We start from the raw sequence: 24,969 nt of genomic DNA, 5'->3' as shown, positions 1-24,969 counted from the left end.
GAGTGGATACCATCCCTTCCTATAAGACCAGGCTTGCCCTCGAAATGTAACATATTTTCTATAAAGCCCACTTGATTTTTGGAACACCACTTGGACATCTAGCAGTTTACTGCAGTAAGTCTGCTGTAGGCTTCAGCGCCACATTGGGATGTGACCAGAGCAGATTACAGCATCGGATATCGTCTGTGCCAGTTTAATCACCTCTCTAATATTACCCAGACGAATATCATTGGCCTGTTGTTTCCACGACATGTTGATCTCATAGCTAGTCTAAAGAAATACTTGAAGACGACCTCTTAGAAGATACAGCAGGTACAGTTTTTATTTTCTTAAAACATTGGTGAGCATCTCAGAAGCCTTCAGAGCACTCACACCTGATACAAGGAGAAACACAGTTTATATAGGTAACTTTTGGGGTGAGATCATCTCGCCCCTCCTATTTTTAACAAGGTTGTTTTCTAAGTTTTTTCTACCTCAACAAAATGCTACCAGGCTGTCTCATATTATTCCACACACCATTCTCTTCGCTACAGAGTTCATGCCCGAGTAATGAATTCAAGTGTCTTTCTATACATAAGACTCTTTTGTTTAAAACAAGCATGTTTCTATATTATTTGTGACAGTCATATGTCTCTATATTCTTTGTTTCTCACAGCCACATGTCTCTATATTGTTTGTGTGTGAGGAAAATCCCATGCCTGACTTAATGTCCCATGTCTGACCTATGAATAAGTGGATTCATATGTTTTTCACATGCTCAATCTCCATCTCCATCATTCCCCCCTTTCACGACTACTAGTCAACCTACTACAAGACAACCATCCCTCTCCAGGGATTCCTCCCTTTGTGTTGGCCACATGTTCATCTCTCAAATCCTTTAATTGTGTCATAAATTTAGTGAAATTACCATCTTCAGCAGTGTTCATAGGGATGTAAGTACAACACTATTCTCCAAACAGAACACAAACATCATCATCTGGAGCATCTGTACCACCATCTGGAGCATCTGTACCACCATTTTAGAAGTTGCATCTAACTGCTGGCCCAAAGAAGCCAGAGCACCAATAGTGACATTCATAAATCTTTGCTGATTGTACCAAATATAATTAACCCAATGGGCGTTCTTATAAGTCTGATGCCATGGAAAAAAAGGCTACCCAATTGTCAATACTAGATTGAGACATTACCATGTGTTCAGCTGGTATGTCAGTTGGTACTCCAGAATATGTTAAAGTAGGTTTTGAAAATACAGTGTCTTTACCTGCAAGCCAAGATGATGATATATCTCGCTTGTTCCGAGCTGTTGATAGATGCACAGGTAATAGTGCAACCTGACCTGATAAAGTATCTGGAGCACAACATCCTTTCCAGGTAGGAGCTAAAGATTGAGCTATTTGTTTACCATCATCACAAACCCAAAATATATCAGCAACTGGTACTGTACCCTCAACCCAAGTCTATGTTCAATAACTTTGTGTTACTGTTCAGATCCCAACCTGTACTATTTAGCTTTCTTCTGCATCTGTGAACTATTCCTCTCTCAAATGGGACAAACTGTTGACAGAAACAATATGAATATTGCCATCCATCGTCCTGCACCATTGGTTGTGGATGAGTGAGTGGTCTGTATAATGTTGAACAATCGTGAGCCCGTTCAGGATTGTAGTTAACATCCATGCTCCACAATAAGCAGATTAATGGGCATACTGTAGACTTGTTTACACATTCAGCTAAACCTCCCAATGGAATAGTTTTGGGACCCTTTTTTAGAGTAACATACTATGCAATCATTGTCAACATTTGTATAAGCTGTGAATTGCAAATATTTATACAACATGTTCTGAGTGGCGTACATTGTAACTACCTCACCTTTATCCTCTTGGCCGTTGTTAGTCTCTGAATCAATAGTTCCTGTTAGCACGTACAATTCTAGGGCTTCCCATTTGTGCATGACTACTGTGTAAGTGATTAAGGTGTATACTCTCATAGCAAATCAGCGAGTCACAATGTACGCTAACAGTGAAAATCCCATGGCTTGAACATTGTGAATTTTTTTGAGTTCCAGTTGAGTGGAACTTGCCCTTTATGTCTGTAATTGTATCATTAGCTCCTAAAAACTGATACTTCACAAAATAATCTTGCTCTATCTTGGACTAATGTAGGTACCATTATCAGTGCCAGGGGACAACGTATCTTACGAGACTGTTGTCTTGGTTTTGTTGAAGCTGGATTGAATCAATTTGGGATTTGAGTACAATTTGATATACCTGGCTTATGTAAGCATGTCCTTGACCTCGTGTACTTCCTATTTCCTCTCACCAATGTCCATTCATTAAGCACATTGTATTCTCCTGGTGAAAAACTTGATGTTCCCATGCATACCTGCTGACTACTTATTGGACAGTAGCGTTCACAAACTAATCCTCCTGATGTGTTCCAAGTCTGTTGTACTGCAGAATATTCTACAGGTAAGGTTACTGCTCACTTCTCACTTTTAAGTGAAATTAGAACTGGGCCTGTGTTATTTATTCTGACCTGCATGAATGTGTTTAGTGATGTGAACACATGTGTATCATTCAAGTTACCTTGTGGGTGATTACCTGTGTAAAAAATACCTGCAGACAGAATGATTATCACAACGATGCTGGACAACATTAACAATACACAAGTGGTTCCCCTCAGTCCACAAAGTCCAGGATGTCTAAATGGATGCCAACCAGGCATAATGTCAAGTTATTCAGTCAGAGTTAATTAGTTGTCCTGTTATTTTGTTACTGCAGTAGAGGTGGCACTTGGCTCACACCTCAAACTGAGTTAAATAAAAATGAGTCTGGATGACTGTTTACCAGCCGTTGCCTAGACTCATTACCTTCATCAATCAGAGTTGTCAGCTGATGCTTTTGTAGCTCTAGTGACGCTCCTAGTTACTGGTCTTTGTACTCCACTCGGACCTGGCTTGATGATGTCTGGTGCTGGCATTGTCTGGTCCCTTGCTTCTGCTCCTGTGTCTGTGCTTTGTTGTTGCACAGTAGGTGTAACAAATGGGAGTGGTCTTAACAGATCTGGAACAATGATTAAGGTGAATCCAGACTTTTCGTTTTTTTACCTTTACAGCTGTTGGGGTAGCTAGAATCACTTCAAATGGTCCTTCCCGTCTGGTCTCAGTCCAGCCTCTCTTGAACGTTTTGACGTAGACGTAGTCCTCGGGGAGCACTTCCTTCAGTCCTTCATCAGCAATAGTCGAGGTCCTCTCTCCGGTGGCTCCTTTCACCCAAGTGAAAATCTCTCTGTGGATTTTTGTCAGACATTTGACATATTCTTGTAGTTCTTTTTGCAATTGTTCAAGGTTGGGGCCACGGGTGGGTCCCTTCAAGTATGTTACTGGCATTGGTCGACCAGTTAACATGGATTCATATGTTTTTCACATGCTCAATCTCCATCTCCATCAGGCACCTACATGAATGACTAACCTCGAATATCTCCTATTAGGAGTCTAAGGTTGCCACTAATGTCTGGCGCTCTGGCTCCATGTTACTGCTGTAGCCCCTAAAGGAGTAGCTAATTTCACGTGTCGAATGATAGAATCTCCTATAACCAGAGCACTCTTAACAGGCCCCTCAGTGCGTGCTCCACTGAGCGGGGCAAACCTGTTTGACACGCGAATCGGAGGAGCGTGGTGTCCCGGTGGGCTAGCTTTGGCCTCAGTGTTAGCATCAGCCTTAGCTTTCTGGCTATGTCACCAAGACGTCACCCATTCACCCCGCTGTGAGGGAGCTAATGCCGAGCAGGTGCTAAATCTCCCTAAGGCACCCGGAGTTGCTAGTACTGAATCTCGATGTTTATCCATTTATAATAATAAGCTCTGGATGCGCACTTCCAGCTGGTCTACTTTATCCACCAGAGAGCTAACTAGCTGGCACTTAGCACAAACATAACCACTATCGTTGTCGCTAGAGGTGAAAAAAAGGGGTTAAACTAAACATGCCACACTCTGAGCAGGCAAAACAGGTAGCAGTAGCCATGGTATTGCAGGTACTTAACGCTTTTGGTTGATTTAGGAACTTACACCAGAAACGTTACTGCAGGAGCAGATGGCAGATTTAGAGCCTCTGTAATAAATAATTCTGTGGAGATAATCTATAAAATCGATCTATGTATGATTAGTAAGTGGTAAAGACAGAAATAACAGTAGAAACAAGTAACAGGAAAACCAGAGCGAGCAAAACAGCTTCTTCTAAACGGGTACAGGAACAGCCAAACGGGTTGCCAGATCCTACAAGCCAAGATCTATTACATTACACACATACATTTCCTACGTTTTTTTTTCTTCCTGTTTTGACAAATCCCGTATGTATTGAACTATGTTGTTAATAAATTAACTGTACATATTTTATACTTACATTTAAGTAATATTGTAACATTAGGTACCATGTAAGGGGATTTAAATATAAAACCATTGACACTAACTTTTCATTCATAAGTATTTAATTATACATGCACTCTATGACAAAGTTTTCAGAAAACTTGTTGCTAATTCATTCATTATTTGGATCACTGTTGTCAGATATATTTAGATTATACATTGGGGAACTCCAACTTATCATTAAGGTTTTAGACAGAGCACCATCACTCCAGAGAATACTGTCCCACTGTCCAATACTGAGGCTGAATATTATTCTAGACTATTCTGGGCATTAGGCATGGTGACTTTAGGCTCATTTCCTGTTTTGATGTTTTTCACATTTTCATTGTGAATTTGATGTTATTTTATTCAGACACTAGGTTGCTGTTTTTGGAACAGTACTTTTCTAGACTTGGGTTGTATTTAGACCTCCATTTTATTGTATGAATTCAGCTTCTTTATGAAGTAGCTATTCCTGACCCAAGGGCTCAACTGTGCAATAATAATAATGTAAATAGTATTAACAACATGTTTTTCAATGACCCAATGGCACAGATTACAATGGGAATGAATACATAAGACAGGGGTCGGCAACCCGCAGCTCCAGAGCCGCATTTTTTCTCTTTGATCCCTCTGATGCAGCTCAGCTTTTAAAAATAATTACTGTATTCTATGAAGATTATGGCGATCTTGTAACATCTAAAATATTTTAATATTTAAAATATTTTGTCGCTCTTAATACACGTCACAACTTCCAATGTGCAACACCCGCCAGTGTGCGGTTTCTTGAATTTTTTTGACAGCTGACTGCACGGCGCCAGTAAAAGGATGACGGCATGCAGGGAGAGGACAGCATTTTGTTTTGTGGATAATTTAAGTTTGGCGTTTTTTTCCCCCATTACTACAAGGACTCAAATAGACATTGAGCATTTTACATAACCGTCAACCCAACGTCTTTTTTTAATGAGTTAAAAATGTTTTTCATGCAGAAATGTTATTTCATTTTTCTGCAGTCGTTCATTGATTTCATAAATGTAACACAGTATAGTTTGTTTATACATAGCACAAAGGCAAAAAAAAAACCTGTTATATGCAGTGTTATTTCATGTAAAATTTCAAAAGGATTTTGAAGGATCAGAACAGAGTAGGTATTTTTTGGGTGGTGGATCATCCTCAACGCTGCAGTGACACTGACATGGTGGTGGTGTGTTAGTGTGTGTTGTGCTAGCACAAGTGAATCAGACACAGCAGTGCGGCTAGAGTTTTTAAACACTGTGTCCACTCACTGTCCAGTCCTTTAGACACTCCTACCTCATTGGTCCACCTTGTAGATGTAGAGTCAGAGACAGTAGATCATCTGCTGCTGCACAGTTTGCATTGGTCATTCTCTTGTGTGGTTGTTTTTGTTGGTGAAATATTCTTAGTCCAGGTTTAAAAACTCCAGAAGCACTGCTGTGTCTGATCCACTTGTAGCAACACCACACACACTAACACATCAGTGTCACTGCAGTGCTGAGCATGATGCACAAATCACATTATACTCACTCTGTTTGAGGTCTTGGGGGTCCTGATCATTGAAGAACAGGTCAATGGTCCCGCAAAATATACAAAGCAACAGATATACTAAAGTCTGTACTTGTAGAACTACAAAGTGTTCCTGGGTGGTCAGTGGAGCTGAGAGAATGGACAGTGAGTGAAGAAACAAGAAGGTGGTCATATGTTATGGTTTATCAGTGTATAACACAGTACAATACATTACAGTACAATACCATGAAGAGGGTAAATAACATTCATTCATTCATTCATTATCTGTAACCGCTTATCCAGTTCAGGGTCGCGGTGGGTCCAGAGCCTACCTGGAATCATTGGGCGCAAGGCAGGAATACACCCTGGAGGGGGCGCCAGTCCTTCACAGGGCAACACAGACACACACACATTCACTCACACACTCACACCTACGGACACATTTTTGAGTTGCCAATCCACCTACCAACGTGTTTCTGGACTGTGGGAGGAAACCGGAGCACCCGGAGGAAGGGTAAATAACATGGTTTAGCTTATTATAAGACTCAGAAAAGAGGAAGGTTATATGTAACAGAAAACAGATGTGTTGGGCTCAGTCCCTAAGACTATATAAAGGTTGGGCAAAGGAATTGTGAGTAATCCAGCCAAAGACAATCTGAGAGCACACTTAGGTAGTTAAGGTTGATGAAGGTCAGACAGATATGAAGGAGTATGATTATTCTAAGCTTTGTAGATGTGCAGGAGCATTTTGAACGGTATAAAATATTGAACCAGATACCAGTGGAAGTTTTGGAGAAGTGGGGTGATGTTGTAATGGGACATAGTGTTTGTTAGGAGATGAGAAGCAGAGCTCTGAATCATCTGAACACTATGAAGTAGAGTTAAAGCCCAAGGATGGAGGTACAGTAATCAAGGCGGCTAGACATGCATGCATGGTTGAGACTTTTGGCAGCTGACTTTTGGTTGGGACTTTATTTTTTGTCAATGTTGCGCAGATGAAAGAATGAGGTTTTTACAATGCAACCATTGTTAGAATCAAAAGTGAGCGAATAATACCCTTATAATACCCTTAACGCCATAAGAATTCTGTATATGTTTACCAAAACTTGAACAGCGAAACATGAAACTCGGATCTTGTGAACTCTGCTGAGACAACACGGGTGTAGAAATGAGTCATCTGAGTTCATGACTTTAAAGGTAAGTTGCACAGTAGTGACACCATCTGGTCAAATTTGGGCAATACCACTTAGTCAAGGACCTGTCAAAGATTTAGCCGTTTTCGCCTTTAGGGCCTAATTAGATTTTTCCTAATTTTTCTTTATTTTTTCTTAATTTCATTCTGATGGCATAAATTTTATTTATATAAATATTCTTTTTTTCTGATTTAAAAAAAAAACTAGGTATATATATATATATATGTGTGTGTGTGTGTGTGTGTGTTATTATTGGAAAAACAGAAAACAATATGTTCTGTCAAAGAAATGTTTTATATTAACTAAATTCATCGAGTTGGTACAACTGCATTTTTTGTTGTGTGTGAACTACTCTGAATGAGTACCAGAATGCTTACCAAGCTATGAACATTTCACTGCATCAATTTAATGCAAAACATTCATTGTCTGTAAGCACTTATCCAGTTCAGGGTTGTGCCAGGGCCAGTTCAAGCTGTGGCACAGAGCAAATCCATATTAAGTATTAAAAATAAAATACAGGTGGAGCGTATATATTCATAAGTAAGAGGACAAATGTACATTTCTAATTATACTCATCCAGTACAAACATTTATTCAAGTGTAACAGGAAGCAAAGAGATTGGGCATGAATGGTGGTGTTGCCGATTTGCCTTACACTTCTAGTTTTATTAGCTCCCACAGGATTTGCCATGTCTTATTTTTTAAAACCTGTCCAGATATTCCAGCTAACATTTTTGAGTAGTTGCTTCAAGATTGTTAGAGTCTGCACAAGTCTCTATTGCACCTAGTCCTCTAAGCATTTCATGTTATACATAAATGTGTAAGGGCTGCACTATATATTGTTTCAGCATCGTCACTGTATTGTGCACATGCACAATATTCACATTGCAGGGCATGCAATGTCACATCAACCATTTCTGTCAACATCTCTAGAAAGCGCAGATTTGTCGCATCATGTTGTCATGACAGTTGTGTTTAATGTCAGTAGCCCATGTAGAAACTGAGATGTCATAGTTTAAAACTGAAAGAAAAATCATTTTTCTGTGTGCATAAGAGGATGCCCTGTGGATAAAGTTGGTGTTGCATTTATCTGCATATCTCTGAAATGTTCTGCCTTACTGAGAAACAAAAAAAGAGAGGGAATCTGCGGGCTCTTTTCTACAGCATGAAGGGGAGCTGAGGAAATGCAGAGAAAATCTTATACAAAAAAGAGAGGAGCAGCAATTCCCAGAATCCTATTTCTAAAATCACATGACAAATACAACTAATCATAGTTTTGAAATTTTCATATTTATTTATTTATTTTAAATGTTGCTCAATATTGCCATAGGATGTACAAAGTTTTTTTCTCTTATAGCCTTTTGGTGTACTTACATCATGGCATCAGTTTATTTTTTACAGGGTCAGTGTAATATTACCTGGCAAACTGAATTAGCCTGAGAAAACTGTTTCTCAAAGATGTGAAGTGTGAAGATCATCTTAACAGGCAGAGAGTGTGTCCAATGTGTTGCTCACTCTACCACAAAAGTCTTTCTGACATGCTTTTGAAAAATTCAGCCCTGAACTGCATGATTTTCATATGGACAGTCATGTGAACACCGATTCCCCTTGATTTTAAAACCAAATAGCTTCCTCCAGTTATGCCAGTTATTCTGCAGTTCATTTGGTTTAATTGTCATTTGTTTAAATTCCCATCACCATGCTTCCTGATTAATGCTGTATTTACTTTTTAATGTAGTTTTCCAAGCAAAGTTCAGGCTCTGTGCAAGCCCTAGCACCTACCTTTTAAGACTCCCAGGTAATCATTGGAAGTAGCTGGGACCATTCATAGTTGTAAGTTAAGCAAATCAGAAGACAATACTTGGCTAGAATTCCACACAGAATGTGCATTTCTATAAAAAGGTTGCATAAAGTGAGTTGTGCACAAAAAATGTTGATCATTGTGGTGAAATTGTTATGGTATTCCTACTTATATATTTGACCAGAAGTGTTCTGAAATTTGCATATTACTGTTACCTATATGTGGCGCGGTGGCGCAGCAGGTAGTGTTGTACTCACACAGCCAGCTCCAGGGACTTTGAGGTTATGTGTTCAGGAGTTTGGTGTGTTCTCTCCATGTCCGCATGGGTTTACTCTAGGTGCTCCAGTTTCCTCCCATGGTCCAAAAACACACGTTGGCGTTCCTGCCTTGTGCCCAGTGACCCTGAACTGGATAAGCGGTTTCAGACAATGAATGAATGTTATTTGTATTACTTGCTCCTAGAATTTCAAGTTCCTGTGCAAAGACATAAAAAAATAATTAAATCTGTGTAAAGACAAAATGTATGTCTTTGATTTCTTGCCCTATAGTAACTTTTATAAATTTAAATAATTAATAATTAGTAATTAGTGGTAAGTGAAACATCCTGCATTTTGTTGGCTGTCCACTGTTCTGTTTTGGCAGATTATCTTTTTCTTTCTTGAAGCTCCCATGATGCAACCAATGCCACTGTGACAAAGCACATTTTTTTAGTATATGTTTTACAGAGATGTGGAAATGAAACATACAGAAGGGACACATTTATTGGTACCCTTACAACTCTTTGAAACACTGCTTCATTCCTTCTGAAAATTGATGGTATTAAAGGCAATTTTCTCATGCATAACTACATGCCTTTGATAGTAATTTTAGATTTAAATTCTAGACAAGCATGTTAAAAGTAAAGGCTTTTAAGATCATCTCAAAGCAGCTTGATGTAGCCAACCTCCTTGTATATGACTGCAAGAGGAAAACTGATCCCAGATTGAACAGAATTATGGCATAAATGGTAGACAAATAACCAAAAACTTCCAGAGATACAAAGCTGAACTCCAAGGTCAACGTTCATCAGTGTCTTATTGCAACATTCATCACTTTTTCAGCGACATTTGGGGTTTTCATTAGTTGTCAGTAATAATCATCAAATTAAAAGAAATAAACACTTGAATTATATCAGTCTGTGTGTAATGAATGAGTATAATATACAAGTTTCACCTTTTGAATGGAATTACTGAAATTAAATCCAATTTTTCATGAAATTCTAATTTTATGACAGGTATCTGTATATTTTTTCATACTATACAGTGCAGCAGTGTGCAGTTTGGGACACAGCCAGAGACTGACATTAACTTGCTGCATGTTTAGTGTGCTTTCCCACAACCTGAACACAGCTAATATTAAGTTTAACTAACTCTCAGATCCTCCTGTCTCCATAATATTTATATAAAAGCTGCTTTCATAACTGTAATTAGCGGTCATTGTTATCTGTTGTGCTCTCGTTACTGACCTCAGGCCTAGAGCTGGTAAAAACTAACTTTATAAACCAGACAGTGACAGTGAATCGGAGGCCAGTGAAGCTGATGATTGGAGCAGCTTTATATTTGTACAGGTGCCGTACAGGTGGCTAAAATAAGACCCACCCTGTGTCTGACTCGCTACCAAAACACTTTAATCTCGGTGGCGCATTTTCAAAATAAAAGCATATTTTGGTTCCAGTATTTCTCGTCTCCTATCTAATGTTCTTTTGTTATATTTAAGGGCTGTTAATGAATCGTGAGTGGGTGCTTTTTACTGAGTAGATTTACTGGCAAAAAAGAAAGGCATTAATATAGAAATGCTCATTTCTTCAGATTTTTTGCGCCCCACTGCAATACCTACAAGCCCAACACTTTGAGAAATTCTGAGCTACGATAAGAAAACCTAAACCAAGACTCTAAAAGTGCAACTAACGAAGCTAAGACACCCTATTTAAACAGAACTATGTGTAAATAAAGAAGCTAAAGTTAAACAGAGGGAGACTAGTTAAACAGACATGGACCTGGGCTAAGAAACATCATGAGAACATTAGAAAAGCAAAGAGACTATTTATACAAGGAACCAGGGAGAGCACAGACTACAACCTAAAAGAAAGATTAAACATAAATAGAGACTGAGAACAGGGAAAAATCCAAGAACTAAACTAAACAAGCAGATTAAGACAGAAGAGAAGTACCAGTCTGAGAGAGCAAACATCACAGAGAAAAATAAACATTTACTTCATTTTTTTTTCTATAAAAGGTGGTGCTTTAATTTAAATAATCTACATCCAAATAATAAAATATTAGTAACATATATTAATACTTAAATGTTTATCTCTGGATGTAGAGGATATAATTGTATGCAACCCTATGGTGATAAAAATTATGTAAATTCAAACTTAATTTATTGCAGTGATAGAGAAAAGACTAAACAGTAAATAACAAAAGCAATGCAAAACTGTAGAGTCTGAGAAACGAGTACACGAAGTCCAGAACTAACATCCATACCACAACAAAGAAGACTACAACCAGAGCCCTACAGAGAAAGAGATGCATCAACTCAATTGTTTTATTTTTTAACAGCAATGGTGGATCCTGGAGCGTCTCAATAGTTCCAGACATCAGCAGCGCCGTAGAGTTACAGCAAAACAGACGTGAGTGTGATGCACTTTTAAAGTTTAAGATGTTTAAAGAGTAATATTTTATATTATCTGCACATCCACATCCAGTTAACAAGTGTGTTTAAGTTTGTTAGCGGTTTTCCCACTAAATTAGTAGAATTGGGGAATGAATTGTAAAGTTTAAGCATTACAATGAACAGCCTGGTTATACTTTCTCATAAAGTCATTTTATGATTTATTCCATTGGGAAATTAGAGAAAAATTATTTTAGCATGACGTTTGCAACCACCATGTCTTAGAAAACAAATCTAAACTTATTTATAGTAAGTAAGTAAAATTGTATTTATAGAGCACATTTAAAACCAAAGTGCTTCACAACAAACAAAAGAAACATTTCCACCTTCTAACCACCAGCATCACAGAAAAACATAGTGACACAGAAAGACATACATTAACACAGCTCCTAATCCACAGATCCACAGCTGCCAAATGCCAGACGGTAAAAGTGTGTTTTAAGCTTGGATTTAAAGACAGTCATAGATGGCGCGTTTCCTACGTCACTTGGAAGACCATTCTAAAGTCTTGGTGCAGCAACAGTAAACACACAATCCCATTTATGTTTAAGACGAGACCTAGGAACAGTCGGATACGATTGAGCTGAAGACCTTAGAGCTCTTGAGGGCACATACAGGCAAAGCATGTCCACAATGTATGCTGGTGCAAGTCCATTTAAGGCTTTAAAAACCATCAATGCCATTTTATACTGGACTCTGTAACGCCCTGGGAGCCAATGTAGAGAAGCTAAGATTGGAGTGATGTGCTCTCTTTTTTTGGAACCAGTTAATAATCTAATTTTGAACTAACTGTAAGCGCGCAAGAGATGCTTCACCAATTTCAAAGTACAGTGCATTACAGTAATCCAGTCTGGATGTAACAAAAGCATGAATGACTTTTTCAAGATCTGAGGTATTAAGAAATTACTTTAATCTGGAGATTGTTCTTAACTGGAAAAAGCTGCCATTCACTACTGCATTTACTTGCTTTTCAAATTTGAAATCAGAGTCAAAAATGACCCCAAGGTTTTTAACCCGTCTTTTCAGGAAAGGTTTTAAGGGGCCTAGGCTTTCCTTTAGATTATTGGTTAATGAAGGGGGCCCAAATAGAATAACCTCTGTTTTACTGTCATTCAATTGAAGAAAGCTTTGACTCATCCAATTTTTAATATCCATGATGCGCTCAGTCTACCTAGAGCGTGATGATTCCCGGTATTCAAAGGTAAGTACAGTTGTAGATCATCTGCATAACAATGAAATGAGACACCATGCTTATGAATAATTTAACCAAGGGGAAGCAGGTATAGTGAAAAAAGAACAGGGCCCAAAATTGATCCTTGAGGAACTCCGGATATCACAGTAGAGGAGGCCGAGAAGTATTTGCCAAGGTTAACTGAAAAAGCCCTTTGTTTAATGTATGAAATAAACCAATTAAGAGCCAAGCTCTTGATTCCAACATAGTATTCCAGGCGCTCGATGAGTAAATCATGGTCGACAGTATCAAATGTGGCGCTCAAGTCCAGCAAAACCAGAACAGAACAATCCCCAGAATCAGCATTGTGTAAAAGGTCATTAGTAACGTTTAAAAGAGCAGACTCCGTGCTATGAAATGCCCTAAAGCCCGACTGAAAAGTCTCATAGATATTATGGCTGTCGATGAAAGATTTTAGTTGAGTTAAAACGACTTTTTCTAAAACTTTAGCCAGAAATGATTTTGATATGGGCCGGTAGTTACTCCAAACCCCTGTATCCAAATTATGCTTCTTTAAGAACTTTGGACCCTAGCTAAAAGGAATGTGCAATTAGCAAATTGTTTACACAGAAATGTGTACATTACTTCACTAAAGCATCTAACTATGTTCAGCCATCACCCAGACCTTGTGACCATAGTTGAGAGTATGTATAGATTTTTAAAATAAAACGAATCTGTGTGGATGGGGCCTGAGGCTTAGAGGCACCCGTTGGTTGGAAAGTAAATTAGTGTTGGAATGCAGTATAAATCAACCAGAAATGAGCAAAATTTATTAATTTAGCTTTCACATGAATGATTTCAAGTATTTGGGTATCTGGATAAGCTATAAATGGATATAAATATTTTAAATTGTTTTTTAAAATGATTTAATTTGTTATTAACGTTCTTTATGGTGGAATAGTGGTGTAGCAGTCACACAGCTCCAGCGACCTGGAGGTCGTGGGTTCAAGTCCCGCTCCGAGTGACTGTCTGTGAGGAGTTTGGTGTGTTCTTCCAGTGTCCATAGGTGTGTGCGTGTGTCACCCTGTGACTGGCGCCCACTCCAGGATGAGTTCCTGCCTTGTGCCCAGTGATTCCAGGTAGTCTCTGGGCCCACCGTGACCTGGAACTGGATAAGCAGTTACAGACAATGAATGAATGTTAATTTATTTTGTGGTTGGTGCTTCAAGCAGCATTACATACATGGTCACTGCATCTTGCCCCAGCATTTTTCTCCTCATCTTCTAGGGTTATAGCCACTACATCTGTAGAAGCTGCCCTGCAATGTGTATCAAGATTTCAAAGCTTCAGGCTCATGGTTGTACTGCCAAAACCATATATAATCAAAAAATATAAAAGCTTTTCAAAAACGTATTCCTCCCTTAAAACACTAATGTTACTCCAGTTTTGGAGAACAGCAGAAATGGTTACATGTGTCATGTTTTGTTTAGCAGGTTTGGAGGGATATTCCTAAAGGAAAATGTGTGCTTTTAATCCCTTATATTGCTATTAAGCTCTTGTTCAGCTTAGATTTAAGTGATCAGGGTTTATTTTGAAGATCAGGGTTCACCCTCTGTTTTGTCATGCATGTTTTGTTACAGAACATTTGTGGAGAGGAGAACGTTAGAGAAAATGATAGAAATAATTCTCCTAAACCTTTAGTAGTTAAATTAAACCAGTGCATAATCCACATAGTGGTTCATGAGAAACATTTAATGTGTGTGGTGTTATTATTTACAAGAACAAGGAAAAATTGTGGCCCAGAGTGTTGCAATGTTATGGAGCTTTTGTTTTTACATCAACAGTATATTTGCTAGAAAGCAACAATTTAACACTTAAATCTTGACAAACAAACATTTCTTTATTCATTCATGTTGTCACGACCGGGTGGCCTGACAAAAGTGGACCCAAACACCATAACAGCAGATATAACAAAATATAACCAACAGAAATACTTAAGGAGACACTTAGAGACATGGACAGAGATACTTACAAGGTACAGGATGGCATAAACAGACTAGAGAGATCCAAATATACCAATAGATTAGATCGAGAGTAATACCAATGAGAGAGAGAGACTAACAGACTAAAGAAATGTATAAACAGACTAGAGAAAAACAAACAAACAATCCAGAGGGAAATATACAACAGTACTAACAGGCAAGGCAGAGATTCAAACAGAAAGACTAGAGCAACAACAAAATCTTAGAAACAACTCAGACAGGTATAATAGTAAAACAAAGGTACAAACAGACCAGAAATACACAAAGAAAGTGCTAACAGTAACATCCACCAAAGAAACACTACAACAAGGGTACTTAAATAAATACACACCACAGACAAGGAACACCTGGGACAGATAACGAGGGGGAAGGACCACAAAGGAGGCACAACGAGAGGGTGGAGCTAAGGAGGAGACAAGGAAGGAGACGGGGACAAAACAATAACAGAGCCATGTGCTCCTAGGACATGGCAAACAAGGAAACAAGGGAGACACAGACAGAGCAGGAACACACTAGACAGGGCAAAAGCTTGACTTGTATAAGCAATATATCCCAGGCAGGAGCACTTCCAGAACAAAGAACAATCCCTTTTTAAATTTAATTTGATGCATATACACAAAATATACTGAAGGCTGTGATATTACCAGGAAAAATAAAGCATTTAGAAAATTAGTTGGAAATGAATTTGTGGCTGTTTGTAAAGATATATGTTTTTTACTCTCACAGAACAGATGAAATGGTGGTTGTATGTTGGCTTTGTCCGTGGGTCAGATTTGTCCCTCTGGCAATGTTCTGGTTGTCCTCTTCCTCCATTGCATTTTCAATCTTTGACAGAATTGTATAACATTGCTTCTTAATATCCTTCCCCATGAATGCATAAAGAAACGGGTTCAGACAGCTATTAGCACTGGCAAGAATAGCGACAACTGCACTCATAATTTGTAGAAATTCATTTTCTTCAGAGTTTATATCCATCAGTGTAAATATGTGATAAGGCAGCCAGGTGATCAAGAAAGTGGCACTCAGTGCTGTCATGATCTTTAAAGGCTTTTTGGATTCCACCATCTGCATGGTCTTTAGTTTTCGTATTATAATGACGCAACAAGCAATCATTATCAGGAACGGGATCACAAATATAAAAATGAACTCATATATAGATATTGCTGCAGAATTAATCTCTCCAAAATCTTCACTGGATAATGTTTCATAAGCTTCATGGATAATTAGCGCTGGAACACTAAATATTGCAGAGATGAACCAAGCTAGAACAACTATCATAGAGGCCTTTTTAACTGTGCGCTGATTCTGAGCCCAAATTGGAAACATAACAATCACACAACGGTCCACACTGATGATGGTGAGGAGGAAGATGCTGCAGTAGAGATTTAGTGAAGCAATGAAGCTAAATAATCTGTACAGGTACCGTTCAGTAAACCAGGTGTTTGTGATCATACATAAGACATTGAAGAAAAGGGATGAGCAGAACAAGAAGTCGGACACAGCCAGGCTCAGGTACCAGATGTTGATGACTGACTTTCGGACTTTAAATCCTGCAATCCAGATCACAAAACCATTTCCAGTAAGACCCAGGACAATGATGATCGCGATGGCCACTATATAGAATATAACCAGTGGACTGTATAAGGTTTCATAGATCATTTCAGGAAGGGTTGTTTCTGGTATTGGGGTTGAAGTCATGATGTCTCAGTTCTATAAAGGAGACAGAAATCAATAGATGTATTAATGTTCTGTAAGGTTTTGTTATAAATAAGCAGAAATATCTTTGTCCACTGTGTTTCACTGATCAGATCTCAGTGTGACCTTTGAGTTACACTTTGATTACAGACATTTAAAATTCAGAATGTTACACCGTCTACATCAGAGCTCAATGATCAGGTCAAAATTAAGACTAACTGCATTTTATCTTGGTGAAAGTGTCCTTTGTTTTCTTTCTTTGGACTATCCTCATGTTCTTTCTCTTTCTCATATCTCATGTAAACTTTACAAGAAATAGACTGCTGATAACTTAAAGCGAAACCTTTCTGTGCAAGAGTTTAGCATATTAACACTGTCCAATAAAAATAAATGTATCTCCCAAACTTGTTACTTTACAAGAGAAAGAAAAATCCTTCTCATCTTTTAAAGGAAGTGATTGTAAAAGATTTTACTCAGAGTAATTTTGGAGCATTTCTCGTGGCTTATTCATCATGAAATTTTCACACGATGTGAAGGACTGCTGCTGTGTTTTAATAATGTAGAATACTAAAAATCACCAAAAATGGAGATGTGTTTTTAATTGGACAGTAGTGATATGCAGGATGGTGATTCATTAACTTGCACACAGAGGACAAAACAGAAAAGGTGTCAGTTTTATTCAGTGCGCAAGAAATAAATAAATAAATATCTATTTTATAGAGTAATAATATCTACTAGTGAACAGGGCATGGATTTGTTTTATGGAATATATATAACTTTTATCTAAAATCCTTTCTGGTCTTTATTATTTTCAGAAACTTTAGATTAACTCCATTACATTTTAATAAACTATGAGAAGAAATGACAGTGCAGGAATTGTTTGTTTTTGGAATGAACAGGTTTATTTGTTTTATATATTTATAACATGATAACTGGAATTTTTATTATTATGAAAATGGAATCAAGTTCAAGTGTTCAGATATTAATGAAAATGAAACGTTCAATTACTTGTCACTTGTATAACCAAATATGTCTTCCGCATAAAACCGTCTGTAGCAGTGAACACACACACACACACACACAACCAGAGCAGAGGACAGCTATCCCCGGCGCCCAAAGAGCATTGGGGGTTCAGTGCCTTGCTCAAGGGCATTTCAGCCATGGATGTTCCCGCTTGTCCTGGGCATCGAACCAGCGACCTTCCGGTACTAAGCCCAGTCCTCTAACCTTTAGGCCAAGGCTATGAAGGCTTTGTTTAACTATTTCTGAAGATCTCCTTGAGGAAGCCCTAAAGTGATTATTCAATATACCTATTACTTATTATCACTTATTTTAGTTACTCAGTTTTTCACTAAATTTAACAAATTTGGCCATCTGTTACACGTTACTAAAAATAGATGCACAAAATAAGTTCCACAAAACCCACTGTTTACCCAGTAATGCAGCTGCTTTTTTTTTCTCTCAAGCCTCAATCTCTTTGAGGCTTATACCTCAAAATACACAACACATGTTTTGCTTTATATTTAAAGAAAATAAAAAGACTCACCGGCCAATGGCTGCTTCAGCACACTGCTGCAGAGCTGGTGGTATTGCTGCTTAAGATGAGCAATGATCTTTTATATTATCAGTAAAATTTTGTAACATTCACTTCCTTTCTGTGGTTTGTCAGAATTCAAAGGAACCACTTTCCACTGAACTGTCATGCCAGACATACACTGAGCACCTGTAAAATTTTACACTGCACATTTTAATCATTGGTCATTTACAACCACAGTGCATTTGTTTAAACAGAGATTTCTCAATTTCTGAAGTTGTCAATGCCCCACAGCTCCAGCATCCTTTATTGTGCATAGAAGGTTAGTGCAACCAGTCACACAGCAGCTCTTCTGTACAGCATTATTAATTCATGCAGATTCATAAAATGTTTTTTTTCTATTTTTGTGACAAAGCATGAATTGTTATGGTGATGAGACTGCAGTTGATGTATTGTTGATCTGATTCATAGAGCTTTGTGACAGATATTAGTAAAAACATACATTTATTGTTGATTTTATTTAATGATTTCATTGGAGTTACGTCCATAAGAAATATAAGGGCAATCAGTGATCTTATCCTTTAAACAAATAGGCTAATATTAAATGTGCGATACACATTTGAATTTTTCCAGAAAGTGCTGGTAGAATTGGATGGAAACAAACTGTCCAATAAAGTGCAAGTCCTCAAAAACAAACAGCATGATTTGCGTCATCTATAGTAGACAATAGACTCTCACAGACTTCTTATGACTCTTATTTGAAGTTGCTTTTATATTTAAATTTAAACTGTTATTATTTGTTATATGTAGACAGACTCACACTCTGTGCGCCATGACTGAGTTGTGAAAGAAGTAGTCAGTGATGTGAACAGAATTAATTATTAAATGCATCCAAACGACATGACGACTAAACCACATCAGTGTAGCCCCTGACTGCGATACATATGTAAGGTGCAGCAAGCAATAAACAGCGTGTCCCGTGTTTTCTTAAAAAAATAATATTTCCCTCACTTCCCCACCCTCAGGGGCGTAACACATACGCCTTTAGTTTATTGTATGAGTTCATGCCGGAGTGTCGCTCGCTCTGGATCATTTTTGGAATCATTAAATGTATCCTGTGAAAATACATGCTGTCTTCTGAATAAAAAGGTTCTTGCACTGATTCAGGGTTTAATACTAATCACAATCTGGTCCTGATGTGGCAGAGAGTGTTTATTCCTCAGTTACACCGTGGTTGTGTCTGCCCCATTAGGTGCAGCGAATTAATCTCGAGATTTTTCTCAGGGAATCGGTCGCGAACGGATCTCTGGGCTTCAGCTGATGTAGAGCTGGGGAAATATGTGTAATCAAATAAAATGTTTTCTACATGATAAAACCCATATATCACTCATAATATACACTTTACCGTGTTATTAGGCAAGGCAAGGCAAGTTTATTTATAGAGCACCTTTCATACAGAAGCAATTCAAAGTGCTTTACAGAAAAAGAAACAATTAAATTATAAGCCAGAATAAAATCATAAACGTCCAATAAAACAATTACATAAAAAGAGTAAAATTATTAAAGCAATTTAAAATGACAATAATAGAAAAGGAATAAAAGAAATAAAATGCAGTTAGAGAAAAGTGCAGAATATTTTAAACTGAGCTGTAAGCCTGCTCAAACAGGAATGTTTTAAGTCTTGATTTTAAAGTGTCTAAAGTCGGGGCTCTTCTAATATTCTCAGTCAGCTGGTTCCATTTAAAAGCGGCATAGTAGCTAAACGCTGCCTCTCCATGTTTAGTTTTGACCCGAGGCAGGACTAACTGACTAGTTCCTAAAGATCTGAGAGCTCTGCTCGGCTCATATCTCTGTAGCAGATCTGATAAATACGCTGGTCCTACCCCATTTAGACATTTACAGACCATTAATAACACCTTAAAATCTATTCTGTAACAGACTGGTATCCAGTGTAAGGATTTGAGGATGGGGGTGATGTGATCTCTTCTTTTGCTCCGAGTGAGAACTCTGGCAGCTGCATTTTGAATCAGCTGAAGCTGTTTAATGGTCTTTTTTGGAAGTCGTTAGTGTTATTGTTGATAATGCTAGAGAAATAGGATTGTCGTGTTTTGCATATTGTTGCGTTGTATTCACGTAGCTTATCTCTTTATATTTCTTTGTGAATATGAAGTTTTGTTTTACGCATTCTGCCTTGCGACACTCCCTCTTTTGGATTTGAACAACAGAAGCATTTCTCCATGGTGCAAGACATAGCTTTCATTTTAACTGGTGCAATCTCATCTATAACACTGACAATTTTTGTATTAAAACTATTCAGCAGATCATCAACAGAGTTGGATCATTCACATGGTGTAGTGCACATTTTACTCATGAAAATTGTAGCTCATAATCTTTTTCTTGACACAAACTCTTCTGTCTCTTATGACTGGTGAGGCCCACATATCAAAGAACACACAGTAGTGATCTGACAACGCGACGTCCTTCACAGTCACTGATATGTTGAGACTCTTTGAGATAACAATATCCAGCGTGTGACCATGACAAGGTGTACTCCCTGTAACATGCTTTGAAAGGCCAAAAGAGTCCAATATGGCATGCAGTTCCTTGGCAAAACAGTCCTTGTGATTGTCGATATGTATGTTAAAGTCACCAGCAATAACAAAATGGTCAAAGTCGGTAGAAATAAAAGACAGCATCTCTGTAAATTCATCAATAAAATTAGCGCTGTACTTCAGAGGCCTGTAGACAGTTACTAGTAATATCTGTGGTGTCCCTTTCAGAACTACACTGTTCTCAAATGTTGTGAAGTCACCAGATGATAACTGCTTGTACTGAAAAAAACAATGGAACAGAGCAGCTAGACCTCCACCTTTTCTACTGGCACGAGATGCATTTAAAACATGAAAATCTGGAGGAGCCGACTCCAATGAAACAGTTGCAGCACTACATTCATTTAGCCAAGTCTCAGTTAAAAGTATAAAATCAAGCCCATGTGCTGTAATAAAATCATTAATTAAGTGTGATTTGTTTGTGAGAGGTCTGATATTTAGAAGAGCTAACTTAGTAACTCATGCACTTTGCCACAGAATCTCTGTCTCACATTTTATATGCTGTAGATTGGCTACATTCACAGAATCTGACCTGAACTCCCTGTTCTTTCTCTCTGTCTCTGGCAGCTGATAGAGTTGGTCATTGCCACTCATGTCCAGTGTCTGCTGCTCCCTCAGGTCGTCCTCAGTAGGGGGAAGATGTTCTGGCTGTGACATGGTGTCATCAGCTTGTACTGGAGAGTTCCTGGGTGTTGATGCTGATGCGCTACCACCAAGAGAAGTAGATAGATTACACACTGAGAAAATGAGATTGTCTGTCAGAAGTTTAACACCCCTCTTGTTCGTGTGCAGTCCATCTCTCCTAAAAAGTTCTCTCTTCCCAAAAAAACAAGTTAAAGTTGTCAATGAAGTTCAGTCCATTTGACCTGAAGCTGTTCTGTAGCCAGGTGTTTAATCCTAGTAACCTTGAGAACATATTGGTGCCTCCTGCAGGTAGAGGTTCACTGATGAAAAATTGTATGTTGAACTTACTGAGTGTGTTAAGGAGGTCATTAAAGTCTCTTTTTAAAACTTCAGACTCCTGCTTGACAGTGTCATTCTTTCCAACATGTACAATAATCCTCTTCACATTCATGTACTCAGTCAGTACAGCTGGAAGCTTTGCAGTAAGTTCAGGGACTGTGATGGTTGGCTCGCATCTCACTATGAGTTTTGTGTTTGTTACCCCATTAACAGTGTCATCTCCAAAGATCAGGGTGTCTGCAGTAGATTTGTTAGGGTTTTGTGACCGGCTGACACTTCTGGTACTTTCTGTGCTGTGTTCACTGCGTTTGTGATTCTCACGAAGGGCATGCAGTGGTTCAAATCTGTTTTTCAGATGATGTGAATAAGACCGATATTCTGGTCTGGTTCTGTGCTGTGCTCTCTCAGCAGCAGTGTTAAGTTTAGTAGTTGAATTTCCTATACCAGCTTTGGTACCAGGAGTAGAAGACAAGACTACAGAGCTATACAAAGCACAGCACTTGGGTCTAGCTTCAATCTGCACCCATTGCCCGTCTCTAGCTGTACTCACGGCGGTATTGCCATTCACACGGTCCTCTGGTCTGGATCTGTGTCCCTCCACTGTCCGCTGCTCTGTTAGGTCCTCAGCCCGCTGTCTAGTGCCCGTACTCCCACTCACTGTTACTCCTCGCACAGCTACGACATGCCAGTCCTTAAACTTTGATAGCAGGTTCCGAAAATCCCTTTCCAAAGCTGACATTCTCTGTAGAAGTCCGTAACAATTCTAACAGCACATGTGTTGAACAAAATGATGAAGCATTTCACAAGTTTCTTCTACTGTAGCCTGATGAAAATGTCCTGGTTGTTGGAACAGTCCTGGTTCCTAGAGCAATCGCACTACTTTAAAAAGTATCAAAAGCAGAAGATATCCAGTTTTGGCTTCGTAGTGCTGCTGACTTGTGTATATTAAAAAACTCAGATACTCTATCACAGAAAAACAAGTAGGTTTCGAAAAAATAAAAGGAAAGAAATAGAAGATAGCAGAGCTAAGCAGCAAAGTGTCTGAACGGCAAGGAAGCAGGAAGCAAGATTCAAACATACAAACATAAAATTTTACCTTGGTGGGCCTCTAGCTGTTGAAATAACACAGCAACAATATAAAATCACTTATTACCTGAATTGATGTCCGCAGTGAAAAATTTGCTAATCCGGCTACAGTTAGCAGGCACTTTAACGTGCCCTCTGTGAATTTCCTGTGTAAATTCAGTCCAGTATTAACCCTTGCATGGCCGATCTCACTCTATCTGCCATAATGTCCGTACCAGGAATACAGAGCTAGATCCTTCATGTAGCTGGATAACCACCCATGAGTAGGGTGACCAGATCTGAGATGGTGAAAAAGAGGACATGCTCCGGGAAGGGGGTGGCGGGGGTGGCTCTCGCCCCTCGCTGCCGTTGTATGCTTAGCTGAACCCAAGTATTCTTTTAGGTCCTTTACACCTTTATTTGCTACACAAAACATGGGAATTTCTTTTTTAATTCATCTGAGAACTTACATTTACCTTTCGGCATAGCTGCTCGAGATGAGGGTAGGTACATGAGCTTTGCCTGACGTAAACAAGGACTACTGACGTGCAGACTGACCAATTAAATGTTTACAGAGAAGGTTATCGACCAATAACCGTAGCTCTACAGTCAGACCGTGCAATCCGAAGATTTTAGGCTACTTCACCACGCCCCCTTCTCACTCAAGCGAACCAAACGGAGTAGAGGAGGGCGGGACTAGTTTGTGAACAAAATGCTTCTCGAAATTCTATGTAAGCTCTAGAAAAACAAAATCACAGACGTTTGTGAAATTCCGCCCAGACATTTTTTTAAGTCTAAAAAAGAGGACTTGTCTGGGTAAAAGAGGATGTCTGGTCACTCTACTCATGAGATTTGTGCCACAAAACGTCACACATTTCTCATGAGAGCCCTCCTCCCCATGATTCAGAAGTTGCTTAGACCAGTAAACCAGCAGTGGACCCGGAGTAGCAGCCACAGGGTCTGTTCTTCTTATTGCAGCTCAGTAGAAGTTGTAATTGTTTTAGGTAGAAATACTACATAGAGCTACTTTAAATGTTGTAAATATCTTGTTAAGATTTCTGGCCACCAGGACAGTTTTGTGTTGGTCCAGTTGGATTGTGCCCTGCTCAGTCATTTGGCCAGTTTTGCGTCCACTGTTTCAGACCATCTGTTCAGTGTTTGGATTATGTTTTCTGTTTACTGAACTATATCTTTTCTGTTTGGATTTCCTGAGTCATGTGTTAGTCTAGGAATATGTTTGGTTTATTTTCTTTATTCTGCTTGTGTATGATTAGATTTTTGGTTCATGATTACATTCTGTCCTGTGTTTGGTGTTCAGTTCTGTTTTCCTCTCTTTCTGATTTCACAGGATGGATTTTATTTTCATGAGTTGGAGATGAGTCCCTGATATGGGGGTTTGTATCACAGTCTGCCTTGCTCAGTTGTGTTTTCTGCTTTTGTTCTGCAAGTCTTTATATGTTTTATTTTATTTCACATGCTCTGGTGGTGGTTACCTGTTTGCACCTCAATCCTCATCCTGATAAACAATTATCCATGGCTCTGCATTCTGGGTTTTCTGTTTTTACATTCAGTTTATTTTATGTTTTCTGTCTAGAGTCCAGTACAAGTTTACTTTGTTTGTTGTTTAATTAATAATATTTTCTCTATGTTTGACAATAATACCTCCTTCACATTTGCAGCTTGTCTGAACACTTTTGTGTGCAGTTTGTCACAAGTTTTTTCATTTGTACTCATTACACCTGTGTCATATTTCTGGGTCTGCATGAGTTTCCTCTCACTGTCCAAAAACACAGGAAGACTTCCACAGGTATTGAGTGTGTGAAATTGTTTACAGGCATGAATGAATGGGTGAGTGAGAAATTGTACATATGTGTGAATGTGTGATGCCCTGTGTAGCACTTACAGAAGCTGAATGAGTGAATAAATGAATCTCGAATACTCAGAGTTTGTACTGTTCCCAGTATACTCAACATGTAAATGTGGAGAAGGAACATAATTGTGATCAAGTTAAATACAATATTCTTATTATTAAACATGGAAGTGACAATGATAAATACTCAGAATATATAATTATTTAAAGAATGAATTCATAGTCTTATTTTTCTTGTGTTCTGTTTCAACAAACATGTACAATTATCTGAGGAGTTTGTTTTTAATTAGCAGGCAAGTTTTAACTGATTGCTTCGAACAACAATTGAAACTTTCTCTTCAACATTGGAGCTATTAGCTGTTACTTGGACTGTATTCTGACCATCTTCCTCC

At 38.5% G+C, this 24,969-nt stretch overlaps 1 protein-coding gene across 1 annotated transcript; it reads right to left on the bottom strand.

Annotated features, from left to right (window-relative positions):
- Window positions 1-15,490: 15,490 nt before the first annotated feature.
- On the bottom strand, window positions 15,491-16,539 carry LOC136677853 (chemerin-like receptor 1). Its single transcript, XM_066655526.1, has one exon. It carries the CDS (start codon window positions 16,537-16,539, stop codon window positions 15,562-15,564), a length of 978 nt encoding a protein of 325 aa, XP_066511623.1. The 3' UTR covers window positions 15,491-15,561.
- Window positions 16,540-24,969: the final 8,430 nt, after the last annotated feature.

The sequence above is a fragment of the Hoplias malabaricus genome, chromosome Y (genome assembly GCF_029633855.1).
Source record: "Hoplias malabaricus isolate fHopMal1 chromosome Y, fHopMal1.hap1, whole genome shotgun sequence".
Classification (NCBI taxonomy): Eukaryota; Metazoa; Chordata; class Actinopteri; order Characiformes; family Erythrinidae; genus Hoplias; species Hoplias malabaricus.
The sequence above is the reverse complement of the archived record's forward strand: the minus strand, read 5'-3'. Positions and strand labels throughout refer to the sequence as shown.

Excerpts from the sequence above, each read along its gene's own strand:
- LOC136677853 (XM_066655526.1), bottom strand. The coding sequence starts at position 16,539 with ATGACTTCAACCCCAATACCAGAAACAACCCTTCCTGAAATGATCTAT.